Raw genomic sequence first — 18,418 nt, 5'->3', positions numbered from 1 at the left:
ACTTATCTCGCTCATTCCTCTCTGAGGATATTCCAGAGGAACCGCAACACATCATCAACCCGAAAAGAGTTATTGTGGCAGCTACTCACTCAGTACCTGCAGGAAAAATCATCGTATCCAAGAACCTCAGAAAAAAGCTGTTATCATGGGCTCACGACTCCAAACTGGCAGGACACCCTGGTCAATGCAGAACCCTGTCTATACTGCAAATGTTTTACTGGTGGCCCACCATGAAGGAAGACACATTCTCCTACGTTGCTTCCTGCGCAAATTGTGCCAGATAGAAGACACCACCCGGTCGTCCTTGGGGTCTACTCCAACCCTTATCAGTACTAGACGAGCCATGGACACACATAGCTACAGACTTTGTGGTGGACTTACCACTCTCAGGAGGAAACAACACGGTTTGGGTAACTGTAGATTGGTTCTCAAAGATGGCTCACTTCGTGGCTCTCCTGGTTTACCCACAGCTATGGAGCTTGCCAAGCTCTTCATCACGCACATCTTCAGCCAACACGGCATGCTTAAGCACATAGTCTCCGATCGCGGAGTCCAATTCACAGCTAAATTCTGGAAGGCATTATGCAAGAAGTTTGACATTTCTCTCAACTTCACCTCAGCATATCATCCTCACTCTAACGGACAAACAGAAAGGATGAACAGGACACTCAAACAGTTCATTCGCGTCTACGTGAAGTCCAATTCACAGCTAAATTCTGGAAGGCATTATGCAAGACGTTTGACATTTCTCTCAACTTCACCTCAGCATATCATCCTCACTCTAACAGACAAACAGAGAGGATGAACAGGACACTCAAACAGTTCATTCGTGCCTACATGAAGTCCAATTCACAGCTAAATTCTGGAAGGCATTATGCAAGAAGTTTGACAATTCTCTCAACTTCACCTCAGCATATCATCCTCAATCTAACGGACAAAGAGAGAGGATGAACAGGACACTCTAACAGTTCATTCGTGCCTATATGAACACTCGCCAGAATGATTGGGCAGAACTGTTGCCATGGGCTGAATTCGCCATCAACTCTCATCCAGCAACATCCACCGGATCAAAACCATTTGAAGTGTTTACGGAAGACTACCATTGCCACCACTGCCACTTCCACTGTCCATGTCATCCCCAGCAGCTCAATTAACTGCTAAAGATATTCAACAACTCTGGACTCAGACCAAAGAGATGCTTCTCAAAGCAGGACGATGCTCACCACTGCAAGGCTCCAGATATTGACATTTCTCTCAACTTCACCTCAGACAAAGTCTGGCTATCCACTAAGCAGTTAAGACTTAAAATACCTTCAGCTCACTTCGCTCCACGATTCGTTGGACCATTTCTTATTCTACGATGATTAGGCAATCTCACCTATAGTCTGAATCTACCACCTACATTGAAGATTCATAATGCGTTCCACATCTCACTATTGAAGCCATTGATCCTTAGTTAGTTCTCTAACAAGACACCTGAACCTACACCAATAGATACAGAGGAAGACATCGAGTACAAGGTAGATGCTATCCTTGACGTAAGAAAAAGAGGCAGAGTATGGGAATACCTCCTGTCATGGGAAGGATATGAACCTGAAGATAATTCTTGGACACCTTTGGCTAATATACTGGAAAAAGCGATGCTACAAGATTTCCATAAGATACATCCTCAGAAACCAGGAAGCCTGGAGGACGCCCTTTGAAGGGGGGTACTGTTGTGTCCATCGGTGCTAAATGGCTTTGCCCCCTTTGCCTCACCTTGTTCACGGCTCCTCCCGCATCCCTAGGGAAAATGGCTGCCACCGCGTCTACAAGCTGACTTCTCCGGCATCCCCAGAACGGCTATGGTGCTGCCTCCCGGCATACTCCTCCCAAGGGCTTACTAGGGTGCGCGCGCGCATGCGCACGCCACCCACGTCTTTATTCCAGAAATGGCGCGAACCTAGAGGGCATTCCCCTCTACTGATGTCACGCCATCCGGGTATGTAGCCTGTACTATGTTGCTAGCTCACTGAGTTAGCAAGGACTTGGTCTCGGCCGGTCTAAGCTACTCTGCCGCTTCCATGCTGCCGCTGGATGCTCTCTCTCTGCCCTTCGAGGTAATTGCTAACTAGAGTAACTGCTCCTTCGGGGCCCTCTGCTTTATTTCAGGTGCCTGCTCTCCCTGCATCGGTACCTGTACCATCTTCTTCAACCTGGTGGAATCGCATACCTACAGCAACCATCTAGTGAGTAATCTAACTCTCAGTCTATCTCATCCTCAGTACTGCCTGACTGGAAAACCTAAACCGGAATTCCCCTTTACCAACGGGGTGAGAAGGGTCCCCTCTGCCGAGGGTCCTGAGACTGCTACATCCAGATTACCTCACTACTGCCACCTCTGGTGGTATACTTCAAGCTGTCTAATAAAGAACTATTCTGTGTTTGTGCATCCTGCATTTAGCCCAGTACTGTGGCGCCTCACGGGGCTCCTCCCCGTGGGCGTAGTCATCTGCCACACTACTAGAGAATCCACTCAAACACCGCTTAACCATAACATTCTGTTTTCCTAATTGGGGGTGTATTGGTGTTTTAGGGCTTGGTGTAATATTTGCAGAGCTACCTTTTCATAGTTAGGATTGTTGCTGTTTGAGTGCTGGCAATTAGTGATACAGAAAGTTTGTTGTAATTCTGTTTTCTCCTGGCTTTCTGAGGACCAAGCCAATGCCCATGCCATTTTGTTAGGCCTAATACCATAAGACTTGCCATATTGGGTCAGACCAAAAGTCCTTCAAGCCCAGTATACTGTTACCAACAGTGGTCAAGCCAAGTCACAAGTACCTGGCAGGATCCCAAGTGGTAGGTAGATTCCAAGCTGCTTATCCCAAGAATAACCTACCTTAATAATGGTTAAAGGACTTTTCCTCCAGGAACTTGTCCAAACCTTTTTTAAATGCAGCAACAATAATAGCTTACACCACATTTTTTGACAACAAATTCCAGAGCTTAATTATGTTTTGAGTAAAAAAATATTTTCTCTTATTAGTATTAAATGGATTAACTAGTAAATTCATTGTGTCCCTCCTGGTTTTTGTACTTTCTAAAAGACTAAACAACTGCTTAGGTTTACTCATTCCATTCTACTCATTATTTTATTGACCTCTATCATATATGCCCTCAGCCATCTCTTCTCCAAGATGAAGAGTCCTAACCTCTTAAGCCTTTCTTCATAAGAACATATGTGTTATGAACGCTGCCCGCGGGTGTTCCCCGCAAGCAGGCTCACTCACTCACCCCATGCTGCTGTGCCTTCTGCCGACGAGGCAGGACGCCGCCATCGGCCCTCCTACGCGGCTGGAGCCGCGGCCTAAAGTTCTTCATGCAGCCCGGAGGCCGCCCTCGTCTCTTCCAGTCTTCACCGCAGCCGGAGCCGCGGACTTTCCAGCTTCCTTCGGGGCTGGACTGCCCCCGATGTCATCGCCATCTTCGCGGGGCTAGGCTGCAAGCCCCGGTGCCATCCGGCGGCTGGAGCTGCCCCCGGGGCTCCCCGCAGCGGCTGAAGCCGCTGCCGACGTCAGGGACTGCTCCTCAGGCCCTGCCCTGCTTCCAAAGCAAGAACATCGGTGCAGGCCGCTGTCCGCAGTCCTGCACAGTTCTTGCACTCTCCCTAGGCGTGCGGCCGCGTCTTCTCTCAGCATTTAAAGGGCCAGACACAGGAAGTGTCTGGGCCCCACCTTGGTGACCGTTTCCTGCTTCAGCCCTATAAAGGGCTGCTCCCTCTGTTGTTGCTGGTCTTGCATCATCGTGAGTCTTTGCTCTGGAGGCTCCGGCCTGCCAGAGTCCATGTAAGGTCTTCTTCTCTTCTGGGAGCTCCTTGTCTTGTTCATTGTTCCATGCCAAGTCTTCGTGCCTGAGGTCCATGTCCAGGTGTCTTCATGATCTCCTTCGACCTGGTGTTCCTGCCTTCCGTGATGTCCTTTCCTACGCCACGCCTCGTCTTCGCTCTCGAGCCTTCTGGTCCGGTAGGCCAGGGGTCCCTCAGATGCAGTACTCCTGGGTGGACTAGCCTGCCGGTGGACGGTTGTCCTGTGCTCCTGAACCGTCATGCCCCGGATGTGTGTCCTGTGCTGTCCTGCTCCCGTCATGGTCCGTGACCAGTCTGCAAGGGCTGTGTAGGGCGCATACTGGGACAGGGTGGTCCGCGACTCAGTCCCGCGGCTGGCCTGAGTAGGGCGCCCTGAGAGACAGTACCAATGTCCATGCCTTGTGTTGCCTATGTGGATGTCAATAGTCTTCGTGCCACGGATGCCGTTGCATCAGCCACGTGTCTTCGTCCTTGGATGCCATTGCATCAGCCACGTGTCTTCGTCCTTGGATGCCGTTGCATCAGCCACTTGTCTTCGTCCTTGGATGCCGTAGCATCAGCCATGTGTCTTCGTCTAGATGCCGTCGCATCACTCCATATTCATGTCTTCATGTCAAGGCCCGTCTGCCCTCAACCTCAGGCCAGGCCTGATGCTCCATGCTGCTCGCAGCAGGTCCGAAAGGGCCCAGAATGGTCAGAGGACCATTCACCTTCCATCATCCTCGGATGTTGGCCATGGGAGCTTGCCGGCCTGGCCGAGGGCAGATTGTTCAGCCATGCGGGGCCACCGTCAACCCTTGGCTGGGCCTAGAAGGTCTGGGTCAGGCTGAGGCCCATGGGCACACGAAAACACCGTTCTCAACAGAATGCAAGGCCATGTGCCCGACAGTGGTGCCCCGCCGATATCTTCGCCTTGTTCCAGAGTCTTGTCTCCATGTCCTGGACTGTGATGGGACCGAAAAACTTTTTCAGGATATATATTATGTGTACGACCTACTGGAGGTGACAGTTTTGCCATAGTTTCGACCTGCAGGAGGCGCCTGCTCCAGACTTTTTTCATCTTGTTGCCAGATTGGGGTTTTACGACCTGCAGGAGGTGCCTGCACCCCCACTGGTTTTGCTGGTTTTCTTTTGCCCGCCCTGGGTTCCCTCCCCCAGGTCTTCTTGGTATTTCTGGGTGCTTTTTGTTGGTCCTTGCTTGTTGCTCGTTTGTCTGTTTTGTATTGTCTGTGCTGTGTGTGTTGGTTGCTTGTTTGTTTGTTTCCCCTTTGTTTCTTTCCTGCTTGTTGGATTCCGCTTGTGTGTTCCCCGTCCTCGTTCCCGCGTTCCCGTTCCCTCGTTTCCCTTCCTCGCTCCTCGCTCTTCGCTCTTTCGCCCCTTCGCTTTCCGCTCTCTCGCTCTTGGTTTTTTCGCTCATTGAGCTCCTTCGCTCTCCGCTCCATTGCTCTCTGCTCCTTCGCTCTCCGTTCCCTTGCTCTCTGCTCCTTCGCTCTCTCTTCCCTTGCTCTCTGCTCCTTCGCTCTCTGTTCCCTTGCTCTCTGCTCCCTCGCTCTCTGTTCCCTTGCTCACCTCTCCCTCGCTCTCTGTTCCCTTGCTTACTGCTCCCTCGCTCTCTGTTCCCTTGCTCTCTGCTCCCTCGCTCTCCGTTCCCTTGCTCCTTCTTTTGTGTTGTCGGTCGCGCGGTCACCGTTTGCTCGGTCGCTGCTCCCTTGGTACCGTGTTCGCTTCGTCCCATGTTCCCTAGGTCTCGTCTGCTCTTGGTCTCGTGTTCTTGGTCTCTCGTCGTGTCTCTTGTGTTTGTGTGGTGTGTTCTGTTTTGTCTTGTTCTTGTCTGGTTTTCAGTGGTTTGTCTTCTATGTTTCTGCTGCTTTGCCTTGTTTTGTTCATGCTGTCCACGGAGTTACCAGCTTCAATTTTTTGGGACCCTCGAATACCTCCATCCGGTATGGACTGATCCTCTTATCCTTGAGCTGTTGACAGGAGGCTTGAGGAAGGGGGGCTTTGAGGAGGGGGTACTGTTATGAACGCTGCCCGCGGGTGTTCCCCGCGAGCAGGCTCACTCACTCACCCCATGCTGCTGTGTCTTCTGCCGATGCGGCAGGACGCCGCCGTCAGCTCTCCTACGCGGCCGGAGCCTAAAGTTCTTCATGCGGCACGGATGCCGCCCTCGTCTCTTCCAGTCTTTACCACGGCTGGAGCCGCGGACTTTCCAGCTTCCTTCAGGGCTGGGAGTGCCCCTGACGTCATCGCCATCTTCGTGGCGCTAGGGGGGCGGCGCCATCCGGCGGCTGGAGCCGCCCCCGGGGCTCCCAGCAGCAGCTAGAGCCGCTGCCGACATCAGGGCCTGCTCCTCAGGCCCTGCCCTGCTTTCTACGCAAGTACATCGGTGCAGGCCGCTGTCCGCGGTCCTGCACAGTTCCTGCACTCTCCCTAGGCGCACGGCCGCGTCTTCTCTCAGCATTTAAATGGTCATACACAGGAAGTGTCTGGGCCCCACCTTGGTGACTGTTTCCTGCTTCAGCCCTATAAAGGGCTGCTCCCTCTGTTGTTCCTGGCCTTGCATCATCGTGAGTCTTCGCTCTGGAGGCTCCGGCCTGCCAGAGTCCATGTAAGGTCTTCTTCTCTTCGTGGAGCTCCTCGTCTTGTTCATTGTTCCATGCCAAGTCTTCGTGCCTGAGGTCCATATCCAGGTGTCTTCGTGATCTCCTTCGTCCTGGTGTCACTGCTTTCCGTGATGTCCTTTCCTACGCCACGCCTCGTCTTCGCTCTCGAGCCTTCTGGTCCGGTAGGCCAGGGGTCCCTCAGATGCAGTACTCCTGGGTGGACTAGCCTGCCGGTGGACGGTTGTCCTGTGCTCCTGAGCCGTCATGCCCCGGATGTGTGTTCCTGTGCTGTCCCGCTCCCGTCATGGTCCGTGACCAGTCTGCAAGGGCTGTGTAGGGCGCGTACTGGGACAGGGTGGTCCGCTACTCAGTCCCGCGAGTGGCCTGAGTAGGGCGCCCTGAGAGACAGTACCAATGTCCATGCCTTGTGTTGCCTATGTGGATGTCAATAGTCTTCGTGCCATGGATGCCGTTGCATCAGCCACGTGTCTTCGTCCTTGGATGCCGTAGCATCAGCCATGTGTCTTCGTCTAGATGCCGTCGCATCACTCCATAGTCATGTCTTCATGTCAAGGCCCATCTGCCCTCAACCTCAGGCCAGGCCTGCTGCTCGCAGCAGGTCCAAAAGGGCCCGGAATGGTCAGAGGACCATTCACCTTCCATCATCCTCGGATGTTGGCCATGGGAGCTTGCTGGCCTGGCCGAGGGCAGATTGTTCAGCCATGCGGGGCCACCGTCAATCCTTGGCTCAGCCTAGAAGGTCTGAGTCAGGCTGAGTCCCATGGGCACACGAAAACACCGTTCTCCACAATAAGAACATGCCATACTTGATCAGACCAAGGGTCCATCAAGACCAGCATCCTGTTTCCAACAGTGGCCAATCCAACCCATAAGAACCTGGCAAGTACCCAAAAAGTAACAGGCCGATACAGTACAGTGCGCTCCAGTGGCTATTACCCCTTATTCAGTAAGGGGTAATAACGTGTTGAAAACGCGCGTCCAACCTCCCCGAAACTAATAGCTCCCGCAACATGCAAATGCATGCTGATGGCCCTATTAGTTATTCCCGCGCGATTCACTAAGTAAAATGTGCAGCCAAGCCGCACCTTTTACTTTCAGAAATTAGCGCCTACCCAAAGGTAGGCGTTAATTTCTGCCGGCACCGGGAAAGTGTACAGAAAAGCAGTAAAAACTGCTTTTCTGTACACCCTCCGACTTAATATCATGGCGATATTAAGTCAGAGGTCCCAAAGTAAAAAATAATTTAAAAAAAAATAATTTTAAATCGGTCCACCCTCACGGGTTCAAAACCGGACGCTCAATTTTGCCAGCGTCCAGTTTCCGAACCCGTGGCTGTTAGCGGGTTTGAGAACCGACGCCAGCAAAATTGAGCGTAAGCTATCAAACTCGCTGACAGCCGCCGCTCCTGTCAAAAAAGAGCCGCTAGGGATGCTCTAATGTCCATAGCGCCTCTTTTTACCGCGGGCCCTCATTTTAATACTGAATCGCGCGACTTTTACTGAATCGCCTGTTAGCTTGTTCCAAGTTACTGTTGCTGGTAATAGCAGTGGCTATTTTCTAAGTCAACTTAATTGATAGCAGGTAATGGACTTCTCCTCCAAGAACTTATCCAATCCTCTTTTAAACACAGCTATACTAACTGCACTAACCACATCCTCTGGTAACAAATTCCAGAGTTTAATTGTGCGTTGAATGAAAAAGAACTTTCTCCGATTAGTTTTAAATGTGCCACATGCTAACTTCATGGAGTGCCCCCTAGTCTTTCTATTATCCAAAAGATTAAATAACCGATTCACATTTACCCATTCTAGACCTCTCTTGATTTTAAACACCTGTATCATATCCCTCTCAGCAGTCTGTTCTCCAAGCTGAAAAGTCCTAACCTCTTTAGTCTTTCCTCATAGGGGAGTTGTTCCACTCCCTTTATCATTTTGGTCGCCCTTCTCTGTACCTTCTCCTTCGCAACTATATCTTTTTTGAGATGCAGTGACCAGAATTGTACACAGTATTCAAGGTGCGGTCTCCCCATGGAGCGATACAGAGGCATTATGATATTTTCCGTTTTATTCACCATTCCCTTTCTAATAATTCCCAACCTTCTGTTTGCTTTTTTCACTGCCGCAGCACACTGAACCAACAATTTCAATGTGTTATCCACTGTGACGCCCAGATCTCTTTCTTGGGTGGTAGCTCCTTATATGGAACCTAACACTGTGTAACTATAGCACTGGTTATTTTTCCCTATATGCATCAATTTGCACGTATCTACACTACATTTCATCTGCCTTTTCAATGCCCAATTTTCCAGTCTCACAAGGTCTTCCTGCAATTTATCACAATTTCTGATTTAACTACTCTGAACAATTTTGTATCTTCTGCAAATTTGATTATCTCACTCGTATTTCTTTCCAGATAATTTATAAATATATTGAAAAGTATGGGTCCCAATACAGATCCCTGAGGTACTCCACTGTCCACTCCCTTCCACTGAGAAAATTGTCCTTTTAATCCTACTCTCTGTTTCCTGTCTTTTAGCCAGTTTGTAATCCACGAAAGGACATTGCCACCTATCCCATGACTTTTTACTTTTCCTAGAAGCCTCTCATGAGGAACTTTGTCAAACGCCTTCTGAAAATCCAAATACACTACATCTACCGGGTTACCTTTATCTACATGTTTATTAACTCCTTCAAAAAAGTGAAGCAGATTTGTGAGGCAAGACTTGTCTTGGGTAAAGCCATGCTGACTTTGTTCCATTAAACCATGTCTTTCTATATGTTCTGTGATTTTGATATTTTTAGAACTCTTTCCACTATTTTTCCTGGCACTGAAGTCAGGCTAACGGGTCTGTAGTTTTCCGGATCGCCCATGGAGTCATTTTTAAATATTGGGGTTACATTAGCCCCCCTCCAGTCTTCAGGTACAATGGATGATTTTAATGATAGGTTACAAATTTTTACTACTATGTCTGAAATTTCATTTTTGAGTTTCTTCAGAAACCTGGGGTACATACCATCCGGTCCAGGTGATTTATTACTCTTCAGTTTGTCAATCAGTCCTACCACATCTCCTAGGTTCACCGTGATTTTGTTCAGTCCAACTGAATCATTACCCATGAAAACCTTCTCCGGTACAGGTACCTCCCCAACATCCTCTTCAGTAAACACCGAAGCAAAGAAATCATTTAATCTTTCCACGATGGCCTTATCTTCTCTAAGTGCCCCTTTAACCCCTCGATCATCTACCGGTCCAACTGACTCCCTCACAGGCTTTCTGCTTCGAATATAGTTTTTACTGTGAGTTTTTGCCTCTATGGCCAACTTATTTTCAAATTCTCTCTTAGCCTGTCTTACATTTAACTTGCCAACGTTTATGCATTATCCTAGTTTCTTCTGTTGGATCCTTCTTCCAATTTTTGAATGAAGATCTTTTGGCTAAAATAGCTTCTTTCACCTCCCCTTTTAACCATGCCGGTAATCGTTTTGCCTTCTTTCCACCTTTCTTAATGTGTGGAATACATCTAGACTGTGCTTCTAGAATGGTATTTTTTAACAATGACCACGCCTCTTGCACACTTTTTACTTTTGTAGCTGCTCCTTTCAGTTTTTTTTCTAACAATTTTTCTCATTTTCTCAAAGTTTCCCTTTTGAAAGTTTAGCACGAGAGCCGTGGATTTGCATATTGTTCTTCTTCCAGTCATTAATTCAAATTTGATCATTTTATGATCACTATTGCCAAGCGGCCCCACCACTGTTACCTCTCTCACCAAATCCTGTGCTCCACTGAGAATTAGATCTAAAATTGCTCCCTCTCTCATCGGTTCTTGAACCAATTGCTCCATAAAGCTATCATTTATTCCATCCAGGAACGTTATCTCTCTAGCGTGTCCCAAAGATACGTTTACCCAGTCAATATTGGGGTAATTGAAGTCTCCCATTATTACCGCACTACCAATTTGGTTAGCTTTCCTAATTTCTCTTAGCATTTCACTGTCCGTCTCACCATCTTGACCAGGTGGATGGTAGTATACTCCTCTCACTATAGTCTTCCCCGACACACAAGGGATTTCTACAGGTGGAGAAGGATTGGCTGTTGAGGGTAAGAGGGGGAATGACAGAAGATCACCTGGGGGATTTAAGAAAGGAGCTGGGGGTAAGGGGATCAGTTAGGAAGGATGTGATAGAAAGGTTGGAGGGGAGGCTGGGAGGTGAGATAGAAGGGATGGGAGGAGTGAGGAGAAGGCCTAGATTTGTCAATAGGCACACTAGACACAGTGCCTAAGGCAACAGCAAAGAATCTGGGCACATCAGGCTGGCTGAAGATTTACTGCATTCCAGGTGTGCTGAATTTAACTCAGCTGAGAACAGTCTTCTTCTTCCTGATCCAGGTCTTCCCATCCCAGGCAGCATGCAGGGAACAAGAGTAGAGGGGCTGAGCCTAGAGCAGGCATAGCAGAGCAAAACAGAGCTACTCTGCTCCCTAATCCAGCCCCTCCTCTCTTGCCATTCAGGGACAGAATGGCAAGAGAGGAGGGGCTGGATGGTGGTGAGCCAGGAGTAGACATAATAAAGAGGCATCATTTTGGGATGTTAAGAGTGGTTGAGTGGGGGATCATTGGGGGGTGAGAAGAGGGGTTGTAGGATGAGAGAGGATAGGCTGGAGAAATGGACCATGTGCAAGAGACAGGGAAATGGGGGAAGAGAGGCAGTTTTTGTGACTTTGAGAGAAAAGGGATTGGTGACAGTGGATATGTATGCACCAAACTGGATGGCAGGTTAGACAGGGGATGGCAAGGGGGAGCAGGACTGAACATGGTGAGGACAACTCATTCCTCCTCCCTCTCCAAATTGCAATTCAGAACTTCCTTCCCTTAATCTTGGATTCTAAGCTTCAGATCCAGAAACCTCCCTTCCTTCCTACTACTTCTTTCTCCCAAGATCCTAGAATCCACCCAATCCCTGATCCCAGACCCTTCCTTCTTTATTCCCCCCAACTCCCACCTCCCCATGCTCTGTCCCAGAACCTCACGACCTTATCACTTGTCTTTCCCATCCCAGATTCCTGATCATCCCCAGTTTCTCAAATCTTCCTCATTCACAATTCTCCCTCATTTTTTCTCCCTCCCCATTCCTAGTCCTCTATCTTTCTCCTCAATCCATTCAAGGTCCTCCCTTCCCCTCTCCGTAATCCCGTTGCCCCACTCCTCTCCCTATCCCTGGTCCTCTCACTCTCCTTTCCCCATTCAAGATCTCCTCCCTGTATTGATACTTGAGATCCCATTTTCTCACTCGTAAAAAAGAAAATAAATTAGACAGACACAATCAAGGTTGGAAAACTATTTTTAATGCAAAAAAATTGAAATATTTGTCAATGTGCTTCAGAATTTTCTAATTCCTATTACATAATCTGCAGGGCTATATCCTGGACTTTGTGTTCCCTGTTATCTGTCCTTCCAAGTAGGGCTGGAGCTTGGGGGTGGGGGTTGTGGGGCTGTGCAATGGGAGCAGTAGTGCCCAGAGGCAACAAAACCCTCAATTCATCACTAATGAGGATGCAATGTGATTTGGGATAGGGAGGAGATAACAAAGGATACATTGGGGATTATTAGAAGAACTTGGCGGAGAGAGAGGATAAGCTAGATGGATTCAAAAAGGGCACAAGCGGTAAGAGAGAGCAGATGGGTGATGTAAGAGGGGATCAGCTGGAGGGGTGATAGAATGGAGTCAGCTGGAGAAGAATAGATTTAAAAAGGAGGTCTTCTGAAGTGGGTAGAGTTGAGAGAAAGGATCTGCTGAAGATGATGGAGGTTGAAAGAGACGAGGTGTGACTGCAGGAAACGAGGGTAATGCGGGGAGAGTGAGAGTTGAGTGATTGTTGGAGGAGGACCACACCCCTGCTAATTTTGTTTTGGTCATCCTCTGAGGTCATATGAATTTTCAATTGCTAAAATGGGGCCATCTTGACTAAAGGATTGGAAAGCCCTGGTTTACTCTCCATCCCAAACCACCCCCCACCCCCCAGCTTTCTTTGCCTCCTTCCCACTCCTTGGATCCAGTGCTTCTCTTCCCTTGCCATTCACTTACCCCATTCCCAGGTCCAAATGATGCAGGATTCATCCCCAGTCACTCTTGCTTCATTGGTGCTGGGTTGGGGTTTTATTGCATTATTTTAGTGTATTCTATTTTACAATAGCATACACTAAAATGTTTCAGTGCATGCTATTTGCCAATATAGTACAGCACTGGGGGTAGCAATGACTGGAGATCACTCTTAACCCATTTGAACCCTGGTGATCAACTAAATGAAAGGAGGGACCCAGAGAATGGGAAGAGGGCCAGGGAAGCTGGAGAAGGGGCTTTTTAAAAGATTTCACACACAGATTTAAGATTAGCTTTTAGAGTACACTGCCAACATGTGCATTAAAATATTTTACTAAATGCTACTGTAAAATAGATCACACTAAAATTAAAGAAGCATAATAAAAAAGAAACAAAATAGAAAAAAATATTGCACACCACTAGTGACCACTGAAATAAGGTAATTAGTTTTACATTTTATCAAAGTCCTGTAAAATACTGAATATGGCTTATTAGCCTAACCTTTAAAGCATATTTGCTCATGCAAATTATAATTTTCTCATGGATTGTTTTCTACTACCAGCAATGGTCAAGATTTAATTTCAAGAAAAGAAAGCAAGTGTCATACCAACTGGTGGGGATTCAATTGTTTAGAAGCCGGCTCACGATAACTCCCGATCATCATATTTAAAGCTCTTCCATGAAACAGGTTATAAGATCCAGGTCCGGGATTAGCAGATTGAAATTCAGTAAAACGTTTTTCTTTGTTTTGCAGACTCTGTCCACCTTTCACAGTATCCTAAAATGTAAAGCCAAAGGACTCCTGTTAAAAAGCAGTTGCTTACCTGTAACAGGTGTTCTCACAGGACAGCAGGATGTTAGTCCTCACATATGGGTAACATCATCAGGATGGAGCCCAATCACAGACACTTTTGTCAAAATTTCTAGAACTTTGACTAGCAACACTGGGCATGCCCAGCATGGTTCTAACCCTGCATCCAGCAGGGGTCCCCCTTCAGTCTCATGTATAGCAAGAAGTACATGTGAAAAATAAAATAAATTGTAAACGAACCCAACTCCGCGGGGTGGCGGGCGGGTTTCGTGAGGATTAACATCCTGCTGTCCTGTAAGAACACCTGTTGCAGGTAAGCAACTATGTTTTCTCACAGGACAAGCAGGATGGTAGTCCTCACATATGGGTGAATAGCGAGCTGAGAATACCCAAGCAATGCACCAAATGCACCCAAAGACGTGCGACTGGGGTGGATTTGGGTAGGATGGCATCCTTAAAACCCTGAACAGGTCGCTGGAAGGATGGTGGGAAGTTAAGCTGAGAATAACTTGCTTAGAACAGACTGGCCAAAAATGGAATCTTGCCTGCCAGCTTTATCTAGGCAATAATGGGCTGCGAATGTATGGAGAGAACTCCAAGTAGCAGCCTTACAGATGTCAGTAAGCAGTACTGAATGGAGGTGCGCCACTGAAGTCGCCATGGCCCTGATAGAATGTGCTTTAACACGTTCTTGTAGCGGAAGGCCTGCTTGCTGGTAGCAAAAAGCAATACTGTCCGCCAGCCAGGAAGAGAGGGCCTTCTTGCCCACCGGATTACCCAATTTGTTTTTATCGAAAGAAACAAATAGTTGAGTGGACTTTCTGTGGGCTGATGTGCGCAGAGCCTGTTCTCCTGGGTGTGAGTGGGGCCTGGGAAAGAAAGTAGGTAATATGATGGATTGATTGAGGTGAAACTCTGAAATTACTTTTGGTAAAAACTTAGGGTGGGTGCGCAGCACTTCCCTGTCATGCAGAGTTTTAGTGTAAGTTGGGTAGGTGACCAATGCCTGTAACTCACTAACTCTGCGAGCAGATGTTATAGCGAGGAGAAACAGTACTTTCCACATGAGATAGCAGAGATCGCATGAGTGGAGAGGATCAAATGGAGGTTTCATAAGTCATCGTAAAACCATGTTAAGGTCCCAAGCGGAGACCGGAAGGCGCAGCGGGAGTTTTAAGTGGAGTAATCCCCTCCATGAAGCACGATACTAAGGGCTGCGTTGAAATGGAAACATTTCCTATCCCGTTATGGAAAGCGGCTACCGCACTGACATGCACCCTTATGGAGGAAGTTTGTAGGCCAGACTCTGACAGGTGCCAGAGATAGTCTAGGAACTTCACAGTGGAACAAGTGAAGGGGTCTATGGACATGGACGTGCCCCAGACCGTAAACCTCTCCCATTTAGAAAGATAAGATTGCCTCGTGGAAGGCTTTTGTGAAGCTACTAGAACTCGGCACACCGACTCCAAAAGATTAAGGGGCTGGAGTATTAACCTTTCAACATCCAGGCCATCAGGTACAAGGTTGGGAGGTTGGGGTGGTGTAGGCACCCATCGTTCTGAGTTATCAGCAGCGTGTCTGCCCCCAGTGGAATGCTCTGGCATACTGAGAGGTCACGGAGGACATGGCGTGACCAGTGAGGGGCTATAAGAATCATTAAGCCCTTGTCCATTTGCAACTTCATAAGAGTCTTGGGAATGAGTGGAAGTGGAGGGTATGCGAGGAGGAGACCGCTGGACCACGAGAGGGCGAAAGCGTCCCTCAGCAGTGAGTGGCGGCTGCAAGTGAGTCAGCAGAAATTCTCTACTTTGCGGTTGTGGATGGACATAAAGAGGTCTATGTGTGGATAACCCCAACATTGGAAGATTGTGTCCGCTACCGTGGGGTTGAGAGAACATTCATGCGGATGAAAGGTCCAGCTCAACCTGTCCGCCAGAACATTGTCCACGCCCGCTAAGTAGGTCGCTCTGAGGTACATCAAGTGGGAAAGAGCCCACGCCCATATCTGCGTAGCTTCCTGACACAGAAGGTAGGAGCCCGTTCTCCCTTGCTTGTTGATGTACCACATTGCCACCTGGTTGTTGATCTGGATCAGGATGGCTCTGTTCGATAAGCAATCCTGAAAAACCTTGAGGGCATATCTTGATTGCCCAAAGTTCCAGGAAATTTGTCTTATGTTTGGATTCCTCTGGAGACCAGGTTCCCTGAGTTTGCAGGTCGCTGACATGCGCGCCCCACCCGAGGTTAGAGACGTCCGTTGTCAACGTAATTTGAGGTTCTGTCAGGCATCCCGACAGTGAGGTTCCAACAATAAGAAAAGTAGTCCAAGTACCTGTAAATAAAAACTTACATGAGCGAAAAACTTCCAACTTATCCCTATCAATTAAAAAGCAGAATGAAAATACAAACAAAAAACAAACTTTGAAATGTTTGTATGCTAATGTCAGAAGTCTAATAAGTAAGATGGGAGAATTAGAATGTATAGTAGTGAATGATGACATAGACTTAATTGGCATCTCAGAGACATGGTGGAAGGAGGACAACCAATGGGACAGTGTTATACCGGGGTACAAATTATATCGCAATGACAGAGAGGAGCACGGCGCTTTATGTCCGGGATGGCATAGAGTCCAATGGGATAAATATCCTGCATGAGACTAAATCAAAATTGAATCTTTATGGGTAGAAATACCTTGTGTGTCGGGGAAGACTATACTGATAGGAGTATACTACTGTCCACCTGGTCAAGATGGTGAGAAGGACAGTGAAATGCTAAGAGAAATTAGGGAAGCTAACCAAATTGGTAGTGCGGTAATAATGGGAGACTTCAATTACCCCAATATTGACTGGGTAAATGTATCATCGGGACACGCTAGAGAGATAACTTTCCTGGATGGAATAAATGATAGCTTTATGGAGCAATTGGTTCAGGAACCAACGAGAGAGGAAGCAATTTTAGATCTAATTCTCAGTGGAGCACAGGATTTGGTGAGAGAGGTAACAGTGGTGGGGCCGCTTGGCAATATTGATCATAATATGATCAAATTTGAATTAATGACTGGAAAAGGAACAGTATGCTAATCCATGGCTCTTGTGCTAAACTTTCAAAAGGGAAACTTTGATAAAATGAGAAAAATAGTTAGAAAAAAAATGAAAGGAGCAGCTACAAAAGTAAAAAGTGTGCAAGAGGAGTAGTCATTGTTAAAAAATACCATTCTAGAAGCACAGTCCAAATGTTTTCCACACATTAAGAAAGGTGGAAAGAAGGCAAAACGATTACCGGCATGGTTAAAAGGGGAGGTGAAAGAAGCTATTTTAGCCAAAAGATCTTCATTCAAAAATTGGAAGAAGGATCCAACAGAAGAAAATAGGATAATGCATAAACGTTGGCAACTTAAATGTAAGACATTAATAAGATAGGCTAAGAGAAAATTTGAAAAGAAGTTGGCCGTAGAGGCAAAAACTCACAGTAAAAACTTTTTAAAATATATGTGAAGCAGAAAGCCTGTGAGGGAGTCAGTTGGACCGTTAGATGATTGAGGGTTTAAAGGGGCACTTAGAGAAGATAAGGCTATTGCGGAAGATTAAATGATTCTTTGCTTCAGTGCTTACTGAAGAGGATGTTGGGGAGGTACCCGTACTGGAGAGGTTTTTATGGGTAATGATTCAGATGGACTGAATCAAATCATGGTGAACCTAGAAGATATGGTAGACCTGATTGACAAACTGAAGAGCAGTAAATCACCTGGACCGGATGGTATACACCCCAGAGTTCTGAAGGAAGTAAAAAATGAAATTTCAGACCTATTAGTAAAAATTTGTAACCTATCATTAAAATCATCCATTGTACCTGAAGACTGGAGGATAGCTAATGTAACCCCAATATTTAAAAAGGGCTACAGGGGCGATCTAGGAAACTACAGACCGGTTAGCCTGACTTCAGTGCCAGGAAAAATAGTGGAAAGTGTTCTAAATATCAAAATCACAGAACATATAGAAAGACATGGTTTAATGGAACAAAGTCAGCATGGCTTTACCCAAGGCAAGTCTTGCCTCACAAATCTGCCTCACTTTTATGAAGGAGTTAATAAACGTGGATAAAGGTGAACCGGTAGATGTAGTATACTTGGATTTTCAGAAGGCGTTTGACAAAGTTCCTCATGAGAGGCTTCTAGGAAAAGTAAAAAGTCATGGGATAGGTGGCGATGTCCTTTCGTGGATTGCAAACTGGCTAAAAGACAGGAAACAGAGAGTTAGATTAAATAGACAATTTTCTCAGTGGAAGGGAGTAGGCAGTAGAGTGCCTCAGGGATCTGTATTGGGACCCTTACTTTTCAATATATTTATAAATTATCTGGAAAGAAATATGACTAGTGAGATAATCAAATTTGCAGATGATGCAAAATTGTTCAGAGTAGTTAAATCACAAGCAGATTGTGATAAATTTCAGGAAGAACTTGGGAGACTGGAAAATTGGGCATCAAAATGGCAGATGAAATTTAATGTGGATAACTGCAAGGTGAATCATATAGGGAAAAATAACCCATGCTACAGTTACACAATGTTAGGTTCCATATTAGGTGCTACAACCCAAGAGATCTAAGCGTCATAGTGGATAATACATTGAAATCGTCGGTTCAGTGTGCTGCAGCAGTCAAAAAAGCAAACAGAATGTTGGGAATTATTAGAAAGGGGATGGTGAATAAAACGGAAAATGTCATAATGCCTCTGTATCGCTCCATGGTGAGACCGCACCTTGAATACTATGTACAATTCTGGTCACCGCATCTCAAAAAAGATATAATTGCGATGGAGAAGGTACAGAGAAGGGCTACCAAAATGATAAGGGGATGGAATAGCTCCCCTATGATGAAAGACTAAAGAGGTTAGGACTTTTCAGCTTGGAGAAGAGACGGCTGAGGGGGGATATGATAGAGGTGTTTAAAATCATGAGAGGTCTAGAACGGGTAGATGTGAATCAGTTATTTACTCTTTCGGATAATAGAAAGACTAGGGGGCACTCCATGAAGTTAGCATGTGG

At 46.9% G+C, this 18,418-nt stretch overlaps 1 protein-coding gene across 2 annotated transcripts in view; it reads right to left on the bottom strand.

Annotated features, from left to right (window-relative positions):
• Positions 1–18,418, bottom strand: part of STPG2 (sperm tail PG-rich repeat containing 2) — a 1,290,079-nt gene that overhangs the window by 1,182,777 nt on the left and 88,884 nt on the right. For both annotated transcript variants that reach the window (XM_029597484.1, XM_029597489.1), the window contains exon 4: positions 13,174–13,344. In XM_029597484.1, the coding sequence (XP_029453344.1) occupies positions 13,174–13,344 (171 nt within the window). The remainder of the gene's footprint in view (positions 1–13,173; positions 13,345–18,418) is intronic.

This window comes from Rhinatrema bivittatum, chromosome 1, assembly GCF_901001135.1.
Source record: "Rhinatrema bivittatum chromosome 1, aRhiBiv1.1, whole genome shotgun sequence".
NCBI lineage: Eukaryota > Metazoa > Chordata > Amphibia > Gymnophiona > Rhinatrematidae > Rhinatrema > Rhinatrema bivittatum.
This window is presented reverse-complemented; position numbering and strand designations above follow the sequence as displayed.